This window comes from Hypomesus nipponensis, chromosome 12, assembly GCF_054491055.1.
Source record: "Hypomesus nipponensis isolate SF chromosome 12, ASM5449105v1, whole genome shotgun sequence".
NCBI lineage: Eukaryota > Metazoa > Chordata > Actinopteri > Osmeriformes > Osmeridae > Hypomesus > Hypomesus nipponensis.
In genome coordinates this window covers 9,073,154-9,095,899 of record NC_140372.1, presented here as the reverse complement: position 1 = coordinate 9,095,899, position 22,746 = coordinate 9,073,154, and the positions used below count along the sequence as shown (strand labels likewise).

At 42.4% G+C, this 22,746-nt stretch overlaps 1 protein-coding gene across 1 annotated transcript in view; it reads right to left on the bottom strand.

The window, feature by feature from the left end:
* Positions 1-3,186: 3,186 nt before the first annotated feature.
* The window catches only part of LOC146260961 (glypican-6-like), a 74,037-nt gene continuing 54,477 nt past the window's right edge, over positions 3,187-22,746 (bottom strand). Inside the window, exons 5-9 of the mRNA XM_084668146.1 lie at positions 17,676-17,806; positions 16,108-16,251; positions 6,645-6,775; positions 5,238-5,413; positions 3,187-4,353 (exon numbers count right to left, since the gene is read on the bottom strand). Coding sequence (XP_084524272.1) covers positions 4,136-4,353; positions 5,238-5,413; positions 6,645-6,775; positions 16,108-16,251; positions 17,676-17,806 — 800 coding nt within the window. The 3' untranslated portion in view covers positions 3,187-4,135. The remainder of the gene's footprint in view (positions 4,354-5,237; positions 5,414-6,644; positions 6,776-16,107; positions 16,252-17,675; positions 17,807-22,746) is intronic.

Genomic DNA, 22,746 nt, shown 5'->3' with positions numbered 1-22,746 from the left:
ATTATTGAAACACATAAATAATTGTACAGAATGTTTTTTGATTTGTTATGAATAATTCGAGTTCAGCTATAAGGCAGTTTCGTGTTATGTCCCCATTGAAGTTGTCATTTAAGAATTATTCAATTGATGCACGTGTGTGTGCAGGCTAGAGTACAGGCGCCGCAGATCCAACTTGTATGAAAAATATATCTGTTCTATAAGGTACTCTTTCAACAGTGTAACACTATTCAACAGGACATAAGATCCGTAGGGCATCTTGAGACTGTAGTGTACACTGTACTCAAAACATGGTTCTTTTATTACTGTATGTGTTCACTGGACCTTTTTACAGCACACTACAAAAGCTGTTTATGCATACAGTACACATTTCTGTGAAGGGCAGAGAGGGTGCTGAAAGATAAAAGGAAAACTCATCTAAAAGTTCTGCTTAGCATGTAATTACGGCCAACTCTAAAAAAAGACTGGTTCTATTAGAGAATGAACCAAATTGAAATAGGACTTTCAAATACCACCAGTAAGGTTTTAAAATAAGACAGAAGTTGTGGGAATTATTTAACAATGCATTCTAGAGATTCTGGAATTAATAATTAATACTAATAATTCATAATTCTGGTAGAAAATGCCTATGTATTATTATTGGAGTATTGGAGCTGCGGGTTCATGCATACTCTTGCTGACTGGCCTCAAGTCATAATTAAGTCTCCTATCACCTTTTTTTATTGAAGTAAAACAATCACCTGCAACCAACTTGATAATTAATATGTATAATATTCTCCCCATAACTTAGTACCAAAAGAAAAAACAACTTTTTGGCGCTCAAAATAAGTATAATTTAAACTTTTCAGAGACTTTTGTGTTGTACTGTATATTTCAGAGACCTGTATACAATGGGGTTATAAACTGGACTGGCAATTTCTATCAACCCCTGTGTGGCTTAGACAGATTAATTCACCAGTAGTCAGCTATGTTTCTAATAAAATGTTTATTTGCACCCTTCATTTTTTTTGTATAGAACAACGAGTAACAAAACCCAAATATGCAATCCATTTTAGTCCTTAAAAAAATGGTAAGGCATGTCTGCTTGTCGATCATCAATTTCATCCTGATCAGCTGATAACAGCATGCTCTGGCAATTCCTACATGTGCTCCTCACTTTGTTTAAAATGTTGGGCCAAATCAGAATGCACATGACATGGCTTTCTTCTTAACAAGACTGAACATTTCTTTGTGGAAGAAACAGTATAATAAAAGTGCAGCAAAAGATCTGGAACTTAAAAGGAAAAAATGACTTTGCATGACACATTTCTTTAAGAACCATTTGTTGAAGCAAAGTCATAGTATCGGGCCATCACCTCTCCAATGGATTCCAATCTTATGAATCTATTAATTTTAAGAGATGCAAAGCCATACAGTACATTCAGACAAAAATAAAAAGCAAAAACAATGAAAACAGCCATAGAGCAAGTTTCAAAAGTGACAATTCAGATGGAAAATGTCTCTGACCTCAATAGCCAAGGCCTGTTGGGAAAGGGAGGAAAGGCAGAGGTTGTCGAGGGTTAAGAAAAAAAACCCTGGTTCTCCAACTAAGAGGACCTTTGTGATATTTGTGGTGATAAAGCCCTTTAGGGACACAAGACCCACCAAACAAGATAAGACTTCTTTTTTTTATTCAGTTTCTGTTTTGTCATTTGAAGAAGAGAAGCCACCTCCTCTACTGTCCCTCTTCAGAAATTCACGAAATTCAAGACTCTCTTCTTCACAGTGGCTGCTCTCACAGTTCGGTGGAAAGGCTCTCACGGGCGCATTCAACCTTTTCTGCAGCGGATTTCCCTGCCTCCTGAGTTTCTGATTTCTAAAGACGCCACAGTAGTCTGTGAGTCGAGCTGAAAGGGAAGGAGTGCCCAGGCATGAGAATGCTATCATCGGAAAGCATCCTGAAATCTCTCTTGTCTTTCTATTGAAGCCAACATTACCAATGGTTACTGACTGCCCACACTGAATAGTTTAAAACTCCTTTAGAATAACCTGGTATTGTCTTTTAGGATAGTTTTCAGAATGATTATCCAGTTAAGATACAGTTTTTGATCATACTTTTAAAGACATACAAAAATGATTTCCACAAATGAAATTGTGTTTTCATTAAGGCTTAATGATTAACCCTAACCCTAATCCTCTCAATCAATACTAAAACTTAGCTGTAATCTACCTCAATATTATTTTCTCAATTTTGGGCACTGATAATCAACTTGGTTCACTTGGTTTGAGAACAATATTAACCTCAAATTTAATAGGGTTAGGCTTTGATCCACGTATTCAAAAGTGCAACTGATACATTCTAGTTGCCCTTCGGCAAATGAAGGTGAGGTAAGGGTAAGCGAGATCCTTACCAAAAATAGGTTTATGGCAAACTGGTTGCAGCACATTTGCAGAATATCATATGCAAATAAATTGTGTAGTGAACTTCAGGTGCTTAAATCTAGTCAAACTATTCGGGTGAATATCTGGTAAACACTTGTGGGAAGTGTTAATTAGTAAAAAAAGACACTTCGACCGCTACAATGCTGGTGAACACCAGCAAAGTTGTGGAAGTGACATAGTTGTTTGCCTCAAAAGCTCCACATATAGTAATTTACAGCAAATTTGTCACAAACTATTCATTTTTGAAAGGGCAAGCTCAATGATTTGTAAACTTCGCAAGAGATTTTCTTGAGCAAATACACTGCTTACACTTGGCAGTTCCATCTAACATAGTTAGACACACATTTTGTGTATTCTTTTGTACAAATCAAGCAAGGTATATTAGCGAATTCTGCAGTACGGTAGGCTTTATGTATCTGTAAAACAAAGAGTAAAGTGTGGAAAAGAATGCTTGAAGGTTAAAAGGTTAACAAATGCCCCATGTGAACATATATACTGAACTTTAGCCAAAAGATCAAGCATCAAGTCAAGCTTATGATATAAAAAAAATGAACGTAATAAAAATGTAATGTATTCTTGATTTTACACTCTTGGTTTGTACCTACTGCAGTTTATGATCAATCTCTCCAACTCCAATTAGACTAAGACCATAGAAACAACATTGCACAGGATTGAACTGTTCTCTCAAATATGAGCTGAGAGATGATCGCTGAGATGCATATGTCAAACATTGTGTAAATTGTCTGCAATTATAAAACCACGCCTTAATTGTGATAAATGTTTTTTTCACCTTTATAATCATACATGAACATGTTCGACCAAAAACACTCACACTTGAAAGGAACAAAAAGGCCATTAGCAAAATTATATAATACCATACAATACCTCTCAGGAAATAGATAATTGGTTACAGGTACAAAACATTTACATGTAAATGATCTGGAAATATAAATAGTTCTCTTCTCTCTATGGGATTGGTGTTGCCTGCTGTTTTTTAACAACTGGAACCAACTAAAAATCTGTGCAAAATTAGTTATTTTAGTAAGACATTGGTACTTCATTAGAGTGTATCAGATGTGCAATTAGAGAGAGTCTGTGAGAAAAATACTGCTTCCTCATGCCAAAACCAACATAATCGTAGCCCTGCACCAGACTGCTTGCACCATAATCCAGGTACTGAAAAGCTTGCAGGCAAACAACATCTGAAATAAGCTATCTCTCAGTTCACACTTATGACCTTGCCATGCATGCTCACAGTGAAACATAATCTTTTTGTTATGTAGGAGGATTTTGGGAAACAAAATGATTCTTAGAATGTTTACTTTTTGGGGTTTCATTTGCCTGGGGTTGAAAGGAAATGTTTATGTATTCTCACTTATTCTTAAATCTGTTAAAACACCTTCAACGTACTCCACGTTCTCAAAAGGGAAAAGCATGGTTCAGGAGAATTCTGGAAAGGAGACGAAAGCCTATTAGATTTTTTTTTCTGAGAGAAGTGAAAGTTTGCTTTACTGACGGCACCAAGCATTCTTTGGGGGACAAGCAAGGATGCAGCACTGCGCTCCCTCTCGATTCCACCGCCTCAGTTCTCGTTGGGTCTTCCAAAGGTTCTACAGTAATAGTCCTGTCCGGTTAGGAAACTCTCACAACAGGAGAACTTAATGTCCTACGTGTTTAGGAGACAGCAGGTCCCTGATGGCCACATGCAGGTACAGTATTATCTCCATTGCCTGTGCCATGCCAGCAGTATGAGGGCGAGGGAAGCTGCTAGAAGCAGCAGGGACGGTCCGTGGGTCTGTCCTCTGCCCGCTGCTGCGGCTCGTTCATCACTCCTGTCTGCCCCCACCACGGGCGCCTCCGTGCCCACGAAGACAAACTCTGTTGTGCAGCCGTCCGTGCACCCGCTCCCACTGCCCGAGCCACTGCCCTCGTCACCTGCAGAGACACAGACAGATGCCACGGTGGCGATGACTGGTGATGCGAAACACACACGCGCGCGCGCTTAGGCGTGGGACGCCCTGACACAATCACTCTCTTACACGCAGTCATGATCTTGAGGTAACCTCCAAGCATCGCAAACCTTTCTCCACTCACACATCTTTCGTGACAGCATGACTGTAGTTCAGGTCGGGGCTAAACTCATTTTCAGTGGACGTCACACACGATCAACAGGGGGTCTTCAGAACCACACTGAACATCAGCCACAGTCAGTGCAGCTCTTTGGAGATGTACGTCTTCTGAAACCGTGGTCTGGTTCCTGTCATCCTCCATGTTGTCACAGCTACGTTGTTGCTATTCGGTCTCCTAATGATGTCGTTCTTGCTTTGCTGACTCACGGCAGGGTCCTTCGTGACAGGAGGAGGCTGGGTTGCCAAGGATTTCGGGGTGACAGCTAAGATCTTATTTCTCTGACAGAAGAGCGGAACAGAGTGGCGCTGGTGATGGAACTGTGGGTCTAGACAGTGTGTGACACTGCCACAGTGTCTGCCAGTCGCCAACATGTTACATAATGGAACTGTTTAGTAGACTGTGTTAGCTGATCTCTGTAGCTCAGGATAGGCTGATAGATGATGGAAGCCTTGTGCATTGGCCGCTTCCCATCCAACAGGGAATGGTACATCACTGATCACTAACTGGCTCCAAATGTGAGAATTTAAGATCAGGTGGTTGAAGAGATTGAGGAAATGATTCCAAACCCATAGGCATTCAGGCTAAACAATTTTGGCCTCATTCCAAACCCATTGGCAAACGGCGCCGTGGAGAGGGATAAACATGAAACATAATATGTGAAGACTTCACATATAACGTGAAAGACTTACTGGAGTCCTGAAAGTAGATGTCGTTGCCATTGTAGGCATTCTTGAGCTTGTTGGTCATCACTCGGAGGGCCATGATCTGCTGACGGATGAGCGTGTCTGGCCGGGTGATGTCCACCTCCACCTCTGGATTGTTCAGCTGGTTGGTCAGACCCTCCTTCACCACCTCAGGAAAGTACCTGAAGAGGAGTAGATACCACCATTATCCATGAAAACCAGGACCATGACTCCACCCTCTAGATACAAACATCAATGTGCAAATACACAACAGGTGTTTGAGGAAACCAGTCAGCTTGACAAAAGCCATCATAAAGAGTTCATCTGCGCTGTGTCGAGGTGGCTGCAGTTGCTGCGTTAGGTGATTTGTAGGACATGCCATGTGGAGAGTTAGAAACCACTCAGAGCTGCTCTGAGTGGCCATAAAACAGTACTGTATAATCAAACCAGACAAGCCTATTAAATCTGGTCCCCAGGTCCCCATTGCATGTGAGCTAGCAACGTCCATCAGTCTATGTTACTACTGAGACCCACTAAATCTATTAGGTCCATCAGAGATGCACCTCAAGGTAGCAGCAGACACTATCGTTCTGGATGCCTGACACTAATTGGATGCGGTGTATTTTTTGGTGTTCTTTTTTATTTTGATTGTAAAATGTCAGTCTCTGCCAGCAGGCTTGCAGCGCAGCATGCATTGCATTTGAAAGGTTCCCCTTGATAATAGTTAATGTGGAATGTAGGTCGACGATGCTTGACATTTCTAACCACCACGGGAAAAACAGTTCCCATCCCACTCCGCCCACAGTCTGCACTCACTCCCATCAATGTTTTATTACGAGTCAAGTCAACTTACCTAGCTAATTTCCTAATTTGGGTTGGTGGTGTGAAGAGGAGTTGGCACAAACAAGGAAATGAACAGATCTTTTTATTGCACCATCTGGTGATATTGTGACTCGGGGATGGCCAGAGCGATGGGGTGAGGTGGTGTGGTGGCAGGCTCTCTAGCACAGTGGTAGAGACAGGAGGCAGATGGCCAGAGGTTGTGGGCTACCATGCTGTGGTTACGATGAGGGACAATGATGCTGGCTTTGTATTGTGCTCTGGTCACAGCACACAGGAACCACCTCAGCTCAATAGTCTATGCGGATTCTGCTTCATCAAGACATTTGTTTCGATTTTTTTCACAGCACCACAAGCTGAATATACACACTGAACAGCCTACGATTCACTTTAACTAACCACAACCCTGAGAGTATCATGAGCTTTTGGTTTCCTGAAATCAAGCAATTCTACTGTGACACAAACCAAAGGATTATATACATTATATTAGAAAACATTCATCATGCTAGACTGCATCCTTATGCCAAGCCAGATACTGCACATTTCGGTAGACACTGAAGTATTGAATAGTACCTGGCCTTGGCATGACTGTTCCAGCACTGGTCCTCGTCTGACTCTGTCACCTTGTCCTTCTTACAAATGTCATCTGGCAAGTTCGACCAAAACTTCTTTGACTTCTCCAGCTTCTCTTTTATGTCAATGACCTGCATCAGAGACCCGAGGGGAAGAAAGACAGAGACATGCACTGGTCTATGAATTAGGTCACAGGATGTCATAATGTTTACATTACTGTGTAAGGTGTCAACAACCTGTGTGATACAATTGACACAATTTAAAAAGGTCAAGGTTTTTCCAGATGTTTTGACAAATTACAGTTGATGACCTGCACAATGTAGGTATTTAGACCTTGTTATGGACTTGAGGACCTTGAATATTCCACAATGTAGCCAATAAACAGAGTAACCTGTGATATCACCCAGTTGTAGAGTAAGATGTGTCCGTTTAGGATCATGACACAAGTGATAACCGATAGCACAAATAGGAAGAATTACAGCACATCTTAGTCCCATCTATTTGATTCCCGGAGTTCCAACTGATATGCAACACCGAGTGATACCATGGACCAACAAACTGATGGTTATCAGCACAGGACCAGGAGATAACTGTCATGATCCGACACTGAGAGGCTGAGATACCCGACTACAGCGGGACTGTGGTTTCCCTACTTCAGTTGAGACGGCCAATGACACTGTTCGCGAGGATGGTCGGGAGGATGATCCCAACCGCAACACAGAAACATACAAACCTCTTAAGCACCCGTGTGAAGTATTGATGAGTGACCGATAGATGAGATGTAAGTGGACGACACAAAAAAGAATGCACGCCCTTTCATCACAGGGCTCGTCTCAAAAGCTGACGACAGAAGGGTGGAGAACAAGGCAGAGGAGCTGCTGTTTTTAGGACATGAAAGACTTGGTGCCTACAAGACACCATAGTGGGAGAACTGTGGCCTGATGTTTGATGTGCTAATCGGGTTAGAGAGACAAAAAGCTGCCTAACAACTCTCTTGCTGAACAACCCTCCAGCCTTGATATACCCACGCTTTCAACACACTGACCCCTCAGTCAGAGAGACACCCCTTGATCTCAACACCTGTTAGCCATCCTCTATGGACATCAGGGCTGCCTTTCCTGCGTCCAAAAACTGATTATGATTTTTCAGCATTTTGAACGTATACTGTATACATGTAATGTGTACTGTACATTTCTGGAAACGTAAAGTGATCTTTAATTGATGATATCATTTTTACTTGGGAGACCACTAGATGCTGCTGCATCTCAGAGAGAGTGAGAGAGAGGGGGAGAGAGAGAGAGAGAGAGAGAGAGAGAGAGAGAGAGAGAGAGAAAGAGAGAGAGGGAGAGAGAGAGATAGAGAGAGTGACTGGGATCTGACAACATAAAACAAAAATATGCACGCTTGATTCAAATGTCAATCAAAATTCATACCCATGAAAGGATAATGCATCGTGAGCCTACTAGGGATAGAACAGGAGCACTTGAGGTGCAGCCAGGAGAACTGCAGTGGAGTTAAGAGTTCATTACCAACATAGCTCAGTCCCCCATTTCAGCACTACAATAGCTGGCAGCGACGCACACACATTCGCACACACACCACACTGGGTGAGGGGGATTGCGAAGACCGAGGCCCCCGTCGACACTGCCCATGAATCTGTATGAGTGTGTGTATGTGCGCGAGTCTGTGTGTGCCCTAGGCAGGGAATGGCAGACAGTGGTGTGAATAGTCATTACCTCCACAGTGCTGGAGGTGCATTAGATGGAGCTAGTCCTCCAGGGCCCCTGTGTTTCTCAGTGGGTAACCCTTGTGGGTGCTGTCGTATACTGCTGCTCAGGGCCAAGCCTTCCTCAGGGGACCCATGAGAGGTAAGCACATTACACAGATTTGCGGACTGAATTTTTCATAAGCAGTGGCCACTTTCTAGTCACAGTAGGAGTGTGGTGTGTCGTGTTTCATTGTCAGGAACTGGCAGATGTGCCTGAAATGGTTGTTAACTGTTCAGCCATGTTGTTATAATTGATACTACTTTTTCGCTTCTCCTCTCTTGAAAACAATCATGACTAACCAGCACACTCGTCAGCATACACACCCACACACACACACACACACACTTACACACACATACACACACTCACCGATACAGTGTATGAAATATGTATGGCTGACTATTTCTATCTTACTATCCAGACATACAGACCAATTCATCAGTTACTATTCTGTGGGATTGAGAAACCTGAATAGTAGAATCCTCACAGTATAGCTTTGGTTAGACCCTTGAGATGTAATCAGCTCTTAGTGAGCTGAGAGCCAAGTCCCCTGGATGGGAGTTATAGTTATTCTGGTACTTTAGACTTAATGGCTGGGGATGCCTGTCCCCAGAAGACAGTGCAAGTTGGTGTAACTGATGCAAGCACCAAGGGAGTTCAGCGTAACTACTAATACCGAATATCGGAACAACATACTGTAAGGCTTTTGTTTATACCATTTGAGCTTACAGGAATTATTCAGTGGGATTTTGATATAAAACAGGAACCTACTTCAATCCCAATACCACCCAAGACATGATTTCAAGATGATATTCGGATAATGCTATTCAACTGTATATTGATGTTATTTTTGAGCATGAGGAACCATCCTCAATCTGAGATGAGATTGCTGTCTCACTGACTTGGAGGTATGGGTGCCAGTGTAACCCATCTCACAAGTGCCCAGCCAGTAACCTGGTGATCTGCTCAGCAAGCCTCAGCTTGACTCGCACCAAACATTAAAGTCTTGGAGCCTTGTAAAAGTGGAGTGCACAAAGAAGAGTACATCCCTTTCAATCCTACAGCAATTTCAAAGCTGTTTGATAAACACTGTTGTTTTCTAAATCCATTTAGCTCTTTTGCTCGCAGTATGTCGGTGGCGTTTAACGTTCCTATTCATACAGATCCTCTCTTCCCAATTCATAAACCCCCGGAGAGATTTCCCTTTTAGAAGTGATGTCAAATGGCTGTTGATCCACAAGAGCATGCTGGGCGCCTCCCAGCCTTGCATGTTAATGTCGACTCGGCCTTCCTCATTAGGCTTGGCTGGGATGCCTCAGTCATCTCCCACATCAAATAACTAGCGGGGCTTTGACTGTGGAACCAGGGGATGAACAACTGCTTTAAACCTGACCTGACCGTTTCAGAGCTTGAGACAGGCCAGGCCTAGGGTCTCTGAGAGAGATGTGTCACATTAGACATTCCTGCAGCTGCTCTACTGTCCCTTTGCACTCTTGCTGTTTCTCTCCCTCCTTTATTACAGGGTCTTTTTCGAATGATATTTTTCTCTCATCTCTTTTCAACTCCGCTCGCACTCTAAAGGGAAGTCCAATTTCAGTACTTCCTTTCTTTCTTTCACAGCCAGTTACACGTACACACGCATACACGACCTATTCTCTATTTCTCTCTTTCTCTGGCGCACACCATTCCCCACAGTACTTTCCCTCCCCCTCTTTTTATCTTAACTCTGCCTCGAGTCCCTCAAGGGAAGTCCAAGTTTGCTGAAGCTCTTGTTTCATGCAGATGAAGATTACAAGTCCGGACTGATGGGGGAGTGGATCAGGCTAATTGGACTGGGGATTACACCAGCCTCAAACTCCTCTGATTGTACTTTGCTCTGAGGAATGCAGCACGTCCATGTCTTTGGTCCACAACATAGCGCAGTTTAACGTCAAATGAGGAGAGTCGTAAACAAACTGGCCTCTTATTGTTGTCTAATTAGAGCTGAAAACATGCTGATCTAGGCTGACTACGAGGCATAACCAGTCCTCCACACTTTCGGCAGTCTTACCAAATGACTCCCAGTGCACTAAACTGGATAGGTGACATTTAGTATCACGATCAGAGATGTGAAGTCGTTTACGATTTGGGCCTGCTATCTTTAGCGAGACAGGTCTGAGGATTGCAACTGAAATATGTCTCGGCTTGTCTCCACTGAATGTACAGTATGCATTTCACCAGCTGGTGAGTCCAGGACCAGACAGCGCTCATGTTGCAGGACCCCAGATGGTTTAGTCATTGCCTGATGAAAATGCAGGTGAACTGGCTGACACAAGACCAGTCAGTAATGACCCCTTCCCTCCCCCGACACACACACACACACATCCACATAAACAGACACACACACAGGCAGACTTTTTAGTGCTATCTGCTTGTTGTCCCTCACTGCCTGCCAGTGTCTGTAATGTGATCACAACAGGATGCAGCATGGGAAATGCTCAGATGACTCCCTATTTAGTACCTGTCAGTGGGAGCTGGCAGAAACCAGACATACAGCTTAATGAGACTCCTCATATCATTTAAGAAAATGCTTTGAAGTGCAAAACTACCCACACGTAAGCATAGCATTATTTGTGCTGTGCAGAATTATAGCACCAACAGAATCATAACTACCAACACTGCTACTACCACTACTACAGTACCATTACTGCTGCTACACTTACCACTACTGCAGTACTGATCCTACTACTACTACTACTGCAGTACTGATCATACTACTACCATTACTGCAGTACTGATCATATTACTACCACTACTGCTACAACAGTAATACTATTGCCATCAGTACTACTACTACCACAACAACTACAGTAATACTATTACTACCACTGCTATTACTTTCACTACCACACCTACAGTACTGCTATTACTACTTCTACTACTGCAATTCTAACCGGTGTATTTAAATATATATAATAATGGCATGTTGACATATTTCCATTAGAAAAGAGCTTTAAATAACATTGTGAGGAACATAGAAAGTGGGTTTGCAGTTTGTATAGCTGATAAGCTGTGGTCATTTCTAGGACAGGAACAAAATGAAAACAATATTTTAAAAACTAGGATATTTAATTCTGGGAAAACCCCCCAGCTGACATCACTCATCAAAAGTTGCTGTTAATGTAGTGGCAACCGGCACACAGATAGCAGCTTCTTAGGAAAGCTGTTTCACGCAACACCAACCAAACTGGGCTTGAGTGAAAATACCATTTCCTACATTAAAGGCCGGATGATTCCACCGCAGACATCCTGCTACGGTTCTGATGGGAGGAAGACAAGAAAGCCTGTAAAATGTCAACCTATATCATGCAAAACCAACATACAATGTGAGAGCCCAGCAGCCCTGCTAGCTGCAGTCTTCCCAGAGGTGCCCAGACACAAGCACATGAAAGCAGTCAGGGAGGACCGAGCAGCTGAGAGCCTGCGAGGTATTTATTATTCATGCAGAAAATCACAAAAGTTGGAGAACAGAGGGGTCAGCCCTGCAGTAACTGACTCCAATAGGTCTCAGGGTGTCACCAAAGATTATGAGGGCAAGTGAGAGAATTGTCCTTTGTCTGCTTGATTTCCTCCATTGCCCGTAGGTTGTGCACCAATTCTTTTCTTTTTTTTTTTACCGCCAGACACTGGCATAAAGATGTTTAGCTCTGGGAACTAGACCAAACAATACATGGTATGCATGGGATCCAATTATTCTGTATACTGTATTTTAGTATAATATATATAATATACTGTATTATAGTAGGCTGGAAGCCACATTTGGCATTCACCTTCCCATCTCATCTGGAGTAGGCTACTTCTTGTAATCTTATCTAGAATTAAGAAGATAAAAGAGACATGCAGACCTTCTGTGAAGTTCCATCACATTAAGACTCGACTTACTGATGACTATCTCATTTAAGCGCAGATGGAGATTTCATACATTTGCATCTTGTCTCCAGGGGTCAAAATACAAAATGGAAAAGAAAGCAGCACTAACAGATGTCGGAAGACTCTAACTTTGAAGCAGTCAACCCAAAGTTATTCAAACCCAAACTTCCTTCTTCCATGACCCCAAACACCTACCATTTTACAAAGTACAGATCACAGGGTTTATCAGCACAGCATGGTTCCAAATCGCCCCCACTAGAGATCCACATCCATACCATGAAGTGCATTACTGAAGTTCATTATTCCTCACAAGACACATCTATTCATGAGGTATCCAAGCCCTCCAAAGATACTGTACTCTATCAGTTTCCTCTAAGATAGGTACAGATGGAATGGTGAGGACAGCCAACTGATATTTTGTCCACTGTCACCAGACAGTATTATCTTTCCACAGATTATCAACAGCGATTTCACCCTTGGAAGAACTCTCATTCTGCCCAGTGCACTACCACCACCACCACACCACCACCACCTCCACCTCCACCACCACCACCACCACCACCACCACCACCACCACCACCACCACCACCACCACCCCCACCCCCACCACCACCACCACCCCCACTACCACCACCACCACCACCCCCACCACACTACCAGGATCCAAAAAGCAGAATGCACCGCAGAGCAGTGTGAAGGACGGGAGGGAGGGTATGAGGGGTACAGGTGGTATTCTGCTTTTCGAAGAGATGAATGATTGAACAAGATCGATGTCGAGGGGAAGATTACGGAGCAAGATGGACTGGAGAGTGTGTCGAGGGTGCCCAGTGTCTCATTGAAGAGCAACGAGGAGTTCAGAAAGAGGATAGGGGTCCATCTACAAAGGCAGATAGCGAGCAGCACCAGTGAGCTGGCTGGCAGGGATTAATGTGTGGATTTGCTGCTGGAAGGAAGGAGGACATGGGTGGAATGGTAAGAGGTGCTACTCCTGCTCTGGGACTGAGGAGCTGATGTACATATGCTAATGATAGGAGAGGAGGAAGGAGGTGAAGAGAGGAGGTGAAGAGAGGAGAGGAGTTATTAGGATGCATCAGCAGCCCCAGGCTCTCTCTTCCAGAGACAATGAGAGTATCAGAGTTCAATTACATTTGATTAATTTACCAAGTGGCAATGAATAACAATGCTGGTCGTGCCATCCTTTCGAACATAAAACCCTTGACAGGAGGTCTGCAATAAAAACCTACAGTGTGTCATTACAGAAAGAGAGTGGGGAACACAGTGAAGTGCACACTATGCAACCAATGAGTGACACCTGAACAGCTATCTCAGCAACACCTGTGTTTAATCATACTATACTGATACAATAAAAACTAGTGGATCATGGTCATCTTACTTCAGGTGAGTTCAGGTCTGCCTGTACTGATGTTAGCTCTGAGGTAGATTTTACAGTAACAAGACAACTCTCTTGGCTAAAAGTGTCTCTGCCTAGGAGATAATTATGTCTTATAAGTGTAATACTCTGTCAGGAAAACTCCCCAGGACCCATAAGAATGACATCTTAAGTGTTTTTCCTTCCTTGCCAGCAAATTGTAAAAGGAGTGGCCACAAAAAATAAATCCCCGCAGCTTCTCATCCCATAGTGGTTGTGGCTGTAGCAAAAACATCAGCTGATTGTGCCAGATAGCAGAACTTAGCTAACCCCTAACACACAAAGCTTTTTTGAATGCCTGACCGGTCTTTCACTGTATCCACTGGTCTGCAAAGTAATTGTGGCTTTGAGGGAGCGAGAAGAAGGGAAGACTAAATGCTTGGGCTCCATTAGGCCTGTAACTTAAACCATCTGATGGAACGTCTCATGGTTTTAAAAAAAAAATTCGGCGGTGGCTACTGGCGGTCATAATTGGCAGTTGAACAGGCTTACAGTGCACTTTGGATATAGAGACATCAAGTAGATGTTTTCAACCAGCAAGGCTTTCCTGTTAACCAATCACATTTCTTCTTTTTTTCAATCGGGAACAGAAACATTTGAACACATCTCATTAATTTCCACTGGTGGCCATGAGAAATGAGAAATAAAAGTGTGAACTGTAATGTGAGATAGGGAGATGAGGCGTTGAAATAGGGAGGCTGGTGCTGCACTAATCATGGGTTATTAAATGTGAACTGAAGAAGTTCAATGTGACTGTGCCTCATTCAACTTCACTCTTTACAGGATGAAAAGTCTTTGGCACCAATATATAATATATTCAAAAGAAAGTCAATCAGTTACCACTATACAGAAAAAAGTAGTATTGAAAGAATAAAACATCCTACTGTAGATAAACACAAACCAAAAATGCTCTATAGGTGGTTTCCTGCAGCACTACCACAACACAGTACATCACAGAGTTCCACATTTCACTTTAAGTCATGCTAATATGAGTGGAAACAGAGAGCGGGGAGAGACTAGTAGGAGGATGTTTAAAACTCCACAATATGATTGAGGAAAGGATGGAAGGGGAGAGCAGGAATGGAAGGCTTACGCTGTGTTGCATTGTCCTCCACACTATCCTCTGGGAGCAGCAAGAAAACAACAGAGAACAGAGGACTTTAATCGAACAAATAAAGAGAGAGAGAGAGATAGAGAGAGAGAGATAGAGAGAGAGAGAAAGAGAGAGGGAGAGAGAGAGGGGCAGAGATAGAGAGATAATAGTCAAAGGCAGGAACAAGAAAAAACAGAGAGAGCGAGTAAGAGAAAGATGACATTAGGCATACAGGCAGCAGAATGTGATATATATGCATTAGTCAGGAATCCAATAGGTGGCAGAGCTTCTGATAAATAGTGCTGCTGAGATGTTCAATCCCCCTGCCTCCTCCCTGGGGATGGGAAGCACCTCTCACACGGCATCAAAAGGATCCCTCCCAACTATCTGAATGAAATCTGCCTTTACAGTTTTGCTGATGTGAAAATACTGGATCCGTACAATACTGTATGTGATTGTTTGGTTTACATGCAACGTGTGTGGGTGTTGACGTGTGAGTGCAATCAAGGGAGGTGTGTTTTGGGATGGTAGGCTTCCTGGTTAACTGCAGCTCCAGGGTGTGCTTGAGAAGGGAGTGTTAGCAGCACACATACGCTATATTGCCAAAAGTATTCCCTCAGCTATCCAAATTATTGAATTCAGGTGCACAAAGCAATGGCCATAAAGACATGGATGAGTGAGTTTGGTGTGGAAGGCAGACTGGCCTGCACAGAGTCCTGACCTCAACCCGATAGAACACCTTTGGGATGAATCAGAGCAGAGACTGCCAGCCAGGCTGACCTCACAAATGCACTTCTGGAAGAATGGTCAAAAATTCCCATAAACACACTTCTGAACCTTGTGGAAAGTCTTCCTAGAAGAGTTGAAGCTGTTATAGCTGCAAAGGGCGGGCCGACATCATATTAAATATTATGTTTTAAGAATGGGATGTGACTCACGTTCCTATTAGTGACAGCAGACGAGCAAATACTTTTGGCAATATAGTGTATTGTACGCCTTGTAATGACGGGGGTTGTTTTCACAGCTACAAAACTGCCTTGGAGATTGTGGAACTTGAGAGGAACTTTCTATATTTGGAGGGACATCCAGTTATGAACTATCCAGTAATGGAAGTTGTCATTGTCATTGTCATGCTTCTTAGGGTAGTTTTCCTGTTACATATGCTTGCTTCTAGCTAATTTACCGTTACATTGTCAAAGACCCCGTCTTCCCTCCCCTGGGCCCCTCCCCCAGGGTGCCTCTCCTCTCTGCCCTCTCCCTCACCAGTCTGTCCAGGCTGGTGCCTGCAGCCGTGGTGGGCCTCTCCTCAGGACTGTAGGGTCTGAAGCGGGCATTGAACACGTCTGAGATGCCACGGGCAGACCTGCCCATTCCGGAAGGTTTTGGCTGACCGCATCCTTGGAAAACCTGGAAACGATCCGGGAGAGAAATACCATGCCCAATTACCACAGTGAAGTGCTGTTAGCTACAGTTACCTTACTTGAAGGGAAAGCTACAATTCTGAGGGAGAGAAAGAGATCGCAGGGGAAATGTATTCTAGTATTCTGTATGCATTCTCAAGATTCTTGCAGAAAGTAAATAGCTATAAACAATTCCACACGGTTTCACCTTTTCTAACACTTTTGAATGAAGTTCAACAATTAGTGTTTATAAAAGTATAATGAGGAAAATAACTTTAAGTAATATGACCACATCTGTTATGGTGTCTTTGTAGAGTTAACTATAGTTCAGTCATTTTTAACAACATTTTCGCTCCGGCTGCTTGTGAAAATGTACACAATTAACACCTTGTTCGGGGGAATTATAGATGGAGAAAGCAGTATTTAGTTAGTGTTGGTTGCCTGGCTACAGCAGAAAAACAAAAGCTGGAGACACTGTGTCACTCCTCTTCTTCAAGATCCAGTCCTCCCTGGTCACCTATGCAGTCCCCTGGTCCTCATGATGATTGAGCACTTTAATGTGCAGCGTGACAGGAAGCTGTCTTCTTACCAGCACCCACCTATACCTCACTATGATTACAAGGCAGCCATTCTGTACGCCGCATAAGCAAGCTGATTTCCACGGCGGTGGGCGGCTACGGGGATGAAGCCATTCAGCTTTGAATCTCAATATGGCAGCAGCTGACGCATTCTCCTCAACCGCCATGATTGTGTAAGGACTAGATAGGGCCATGTTACAGAGCGGTACAACGATTGCAATCTTGGAAAATGTTTGCAGGCGGTCTCTTTCAGATGCCGAGGCGCATACACAACGAGGTCAGCTCTGTCAGGGTGTGCTGCTGGAGTGGCTGCAAGACGGAGAGGCAAGCTCCATCTATTTCAGGTTGACCTCCGTGTGGTATTCCGTGAGGGAAATAGACAGGGATTCAGAGAATCATCACCATAGCACATTGACAAAGATTCAACCACATTTAAAGCTCTTGTGAAACTGGGACACCTGTTTCTTTCTCGGAAAAAGGTCTTCCCTCCAGCGTCCTTCTTGCTTTAAACATTTCATTCTATAAATGTGGGTAACATGTTTGCAGTTTTCGAGTGTCTCTATGTGTTGTCAAACAAGGCAGAGTGCCAATCGGATGATCGCCTGAGAACAGCGAACGTTGATTCTTCTAATTATGTTGGTGTTTTATCTTTATATCCATGTGATTTAATGGGTTACTGTGGCATAGTGGAATACAAAAGACAAACATTGTTGATGTTTGGGATTCTGCACAACCAATTCCTTGTATCTTCCGTCAAGCTAAAAACACTGAGAGGACCAAGTCAAAATACACACTGTTTTAAGGCGTCTCATCCAGTGATATTCACACCAAAGGATATGGATTTCAACTTTACCTTGGCTGAAACCTGCATGCTGTTATCTTGCATGGTCATGATGGCCTCTGAGATCTTGAGATCGATTGGCTCCATGACCGCCTCAATGTTAAAGGGTCCCTCCAGCCTGTCTGCTACCAACAACATGGCATCTGTCACAACACAGAGGGCACATCAGCTCGGAGAAATGCATGAACGTATACACACACGCAGCTGTACTCAAAAAGCTGCAATGACACACACACACACACCAGTATCCTTGCCTACTGTAACTCAACAGTCGCTGGCTGTCAGTCCATGACGAAAATACATTTAATTTGCTCCTTTGTGTAGGAACAAATTTGTATCTAGCTGATATGCATATCAGAAGCAAACATAATCAAATCATATCAAATAAAAAAATGGCCAATAAATCCCTTAAATGTATGTAAACAACAAATACTAACCTGACACTGTATTCGAGAGCAGTTACAATTGTGGTGAAAATAATCTTTCCATATCACATGTATTTTACCTACTAATATTTATTACAGTAATACAGACAAAGACAGAAGGTGACATCCACACAGAATACAACACGGCCACAAACAGCTTGGATCCCAAAACCCCTCCAACCACTTTGTATCCAACAAGAGCAACGACAAGAGCACACACTGTTCTCCAGCCTTCTGTCTGGTAATACACATCCCTTCACCAGGTAACTAATAGTGTATTTGAGGAAGTGTTGGGTAACTGTGAGAACTCATAAAGGGCAAGGACAGGAAGAGTAGGCGTCAGTACATCAGACACAAGGACCAAATTACTGTGGATGAGCCCTGGCGCCGATCAATACCAAAGACAGATGACTCGCCTGTTCCAGCTTTTCGTTTTCATTAAAACAATGTGTTATTAATCTGTGTTCATACAGAACCTATTACTCTGGTTGGAATGGCGATATTGATCTAACGGGTTCTGGAAAAGTTGGGGAGGTGAGGTATTTGAACTATTTGATCTTTTCATTAAGAGCTTTGTCTTGTCTCTGCAAAATATAATTTAAAAAAAGCCTGTACAATGGTGGTTGGGGAGGTGGAGAGAAAGAGAGAGAGAGAGAGAGAGAGAGAGAGAGAGAGAGAGAGAGAGGGAGGGAGGGAGGGAGGGAGGGGCATGAGCAACTGAGTTTCAGTAAAGAGGAGGAAGGGGTGAAAGCGATGTTAAGACCTAGGACTGGAGTGTTAATTAGAGGGGAAGAAGAGAGGATGTGTCAGCTGAATGGCTAGAAGGAATGCCTGCCTGTCTACCTGCTGTAGAGGGTAGGAGGCCAGTACTGCTGATGAATGAAACTCTCCTTTAGTGTGTTTCTGCATTATACAAACAGTATAATGATGATTTAACCAGATGCATAAGCCACATTTAACTGAGTTTCTATATCTAAAGGGTAAAACTCCACCCAAACTGAACAGCTGTCTCTAAAATAGTGCTATGGTTGTCCCTTTGTTGTTGTCATTGTTTTGTCTAGTTAGCTTCGGTAGCTCCATAGAACAACACAGCCTTGGTAATAGAGCTGCTGGCAGGCTCTCCTCTCCTGCCCCTCTCTGTTAGTGGTCCTGCCTTTGAAGAGTAACTCTGTTTGTTTACTCTGTAGCTTCAAATTGGTCGTGATGCTTGGTTAGAATTCCATCAGGAGCTGGTTGGAGGTCATCACAGAGGCCCAACCTGAGGCCTGTGAAGTCTTCAGCAGCTGTGTGGAAGTGCATGCGAGAGGTTCAGATAAGAGTTCTGTACCAGCTGTGTGGATGAGTGCAAATGCACGTGTTCGTGAATGCATGTGTGTGGTATAGCACAGTAGGAAAGCAAAGCTGCTACAGTTTAAGGCCTCCAAGGAGTTTGCCTCAGCCAGGGCCAAGCTACAGGTGCAGCTCCCATTACTCTGCCATAAAAGATCCAAAGACATAAATGGTACTCCATCAATCGTCAATTGAGTTCAGAGTGACTATTTTTCATTTAGCTTAATGAATATTTTATGGAGACTGAGTATGAGGCAACTGCTAAAATTGCGAGAGGAGAGGGTTATTTCTCTATGCTTAAATAACTTTGCCAGGGAAGTCACATTTGTGAACATGGAGCGGAAAAATGGAAGGTCGCTGATGAGAGGTGCTTTAATGAGAAACTCCTTCTTACCATAAATCATTAAACTCAGGGAGGCAAAGGTACACCCAAATGACTCTGTCTCCCAGACTGCATAGTGTTGGGGTAAAGAGAATAGGAATACTACTGTATGTTCTCTTTGCTGTGCACAGTGAGATATAGCAGACAATCCCGGAACATAAGCAGGTTTGAACAATATAAATAAAGCCTTCTGAGTCCAATGCAAAGTTACTGCATTGCTATGATCTTCTCTGGTTCACTGTCAGAACCCATTTGATCTGTTAGAGATATCCAAATGCTGAGTGAATAAATACAATCTACAGCTCAAAAGATGAAAAAGGTTATTTATCCGATTTACACAGATGGCACATTTTCCGCCCTGACTGAGGTTGAAGATAAAGCAGGTATTTATTTCCCAGCATGCATGTGTCTGTGAAACCCTTATATCCTAGCTATTATCTCAGCAGTGATACCACTGTAGGCCGGACACATGGGCCAATTCTTTCATTAACCAGGAATGGCAAGTGAGCAACCACAGGCTGTCCTGTATTGCCCCCAAATGAATGAAAAATGTGGTTATCAAGATCAATTGCAGTGTTAGGTTATAACCAAGCATGTGGCTACCACATTTCCACTGTCATTTCCACAGTTGTTTAACAATATCCCATCCTTGCATTTCTATTTTTTTATGTTATACTCTGTTTCTTTTTATGAAGATGTGCAACAGCAGAACCCTGCTAGCTGACAATCAAACTAGGATTATTTATACAAATGTATTCATGATTCCTTCGACGGAAAAAAGTTTTTAAAAAAAGAAAGAAATTATTACTGTACTTTTATCCCCATAACATGAAAAAAAGATTTACTGTTGGAAAGATTTCTGACCGTAACCCTGACACATTTTTTTGAGACGTGTACAAAAATCAAAAGATGTCTTTGTATGAAGGCAGGTGCCAGACAGTAAGGTCTTGTTTGGCCATATTTGCTTTGGTCGGATTTAATCAGAGGGACAGTTAGACTTACACTAATAGAGTCTGTTGAAATTCATCTGGACGCCCATGTCAACAGACTATGGAAGGAATGCTTTGGTAAAGGGAGAGAAAAACATACAGCTGACCTTCGTGTAGTATGGAGGAACAAACTGGCTTTTCATGTGCTTTTAAGGCAAAGGTGGTTTGGAAACCATTGATTATCAAAACAGCCCATAGGGAAATGTTTCACAAAAATCCTTTTCCACGTCTATACTCTGAATCTGCTCAAATGTTAAAAGAGATTTTTTTCATTATTTTAACTCAAATGTTTATTATTTTTTGGGACAAAAATCTATAATTTATTAGCAACAAACTCAGTCTATTACTGTTTTCACTTAGTATATATATTTGTATTTCTGTATATGAAACTTTTTAAGGAAACACCCAAAGAAATGTAGTCATTGTATTCAGGCTTCTCTTGGCAGACACAAGCGCAACAGGGGTAAACCTGCTTGTTTGTTGTAAGTCTGCGGATGTGCAAACATACACGTGGGAGGATATTGGACGCCTGTAGGAATAATTAGTCTGAATTATTAAAAATTATGGGAGCATCTTAATTAGGAAAGGGACATTCCTAGCAGTTGTATGGAGGACAGCAACTACTCATATTTCATCCTTGAACTTTATATGCTTGAAGTGTAGAGGAAGTTTAATTTAGATGGCTTTAATATGCTCTCAGAAACACCTGGGCAAAGTATCCTTTATGAAAGACAAAGAGAGACAAAAAGAGACAGTCTTCACCAACCCCTCTTGAACAATCATCTATCCAAGTGAATTCATAATAGAGGAAGCCTCTGATGAGTCTTCACCTATATCTTGGTATTGCTGAAGTGTAGTGATTTACACAAATCCCCTTTTTGACAAGACCTTGAGCTGCAATTCTGAATAAGAATACAAATATTTCTACAAAGGTACTGTATGTTAATTGTCCAAAACTTCTATTTTTCAAATAAACCTAATTAAGTTCTGACTGGAAGTGCAGAGGAAAGCTTCATTTACAATAATCTTTGTTTTGACAATGAAAGCTTTGGGAGGATTAAGATTTTGGTGAGGACTGTAGTGTGGTTTAATTGAACAGCTGACTTCACACTTTGAGATAGGAACAAATAGCAAGAAAACTATTTATAGATGACAAGTAAGAAAGTACAATTTTGTAATGGAATGGCTGCGACTTTGTGTCACTTCCTGTCACATGCTAAATTCAAAAGGGACAACAGTAGGAGAGCGTTATTACTCCCCCTCTTCACACTCCAAAACCTATTGGGCACATCAAGGGTAGTTGTGACACTTTTATCCTTGTGAAGTTCTCAGAGATTGTCTATTATATTGTATTCAAAATGTTCAAACCCTATATTTGTCCTTTATAAAATGGTATGCATTCAAATGCATACAATGCATTTGAATGCATTGTATTTTCTTGAAAATACAAGTAGTGAAATGTTTGTGCATTTACACCATGGTACGTAATTGAACACCTCTATTCAGTCCATGACAACATTGTCCATGGCAAAAAGCTTTCATCACCACTGAGAACATTACAATCTAACTGGCATGAAACACAGTTGCAAAACATGCATAACTACATAAATGTAGGCTATGTAAAACACAATAGAGAAAACAGAACACATGGCCATCTCTTATAGAGACCATTTACAATACTCCAACAACAGTCAATCTTGGAATCTGTTAGGATTGCTTTAGCATTGAAATATAATATCTATTGAGAATCTGTGCTTTGTATGATTTCAGAGAAAATATGTGATGGCACACATAATAGCTCCAAAACATCAATCCATGGTCTGCACAAGTCGTTCACGTCTGACTCTTCGAATGGTTCTTCAGAATGAGCCATCAATAGGATAGGTCATAGCCTTCATACTAAAATATATCTTTAATCAGATGTGGACCTCCATTGTAAATCACATAATGGCTCCTTG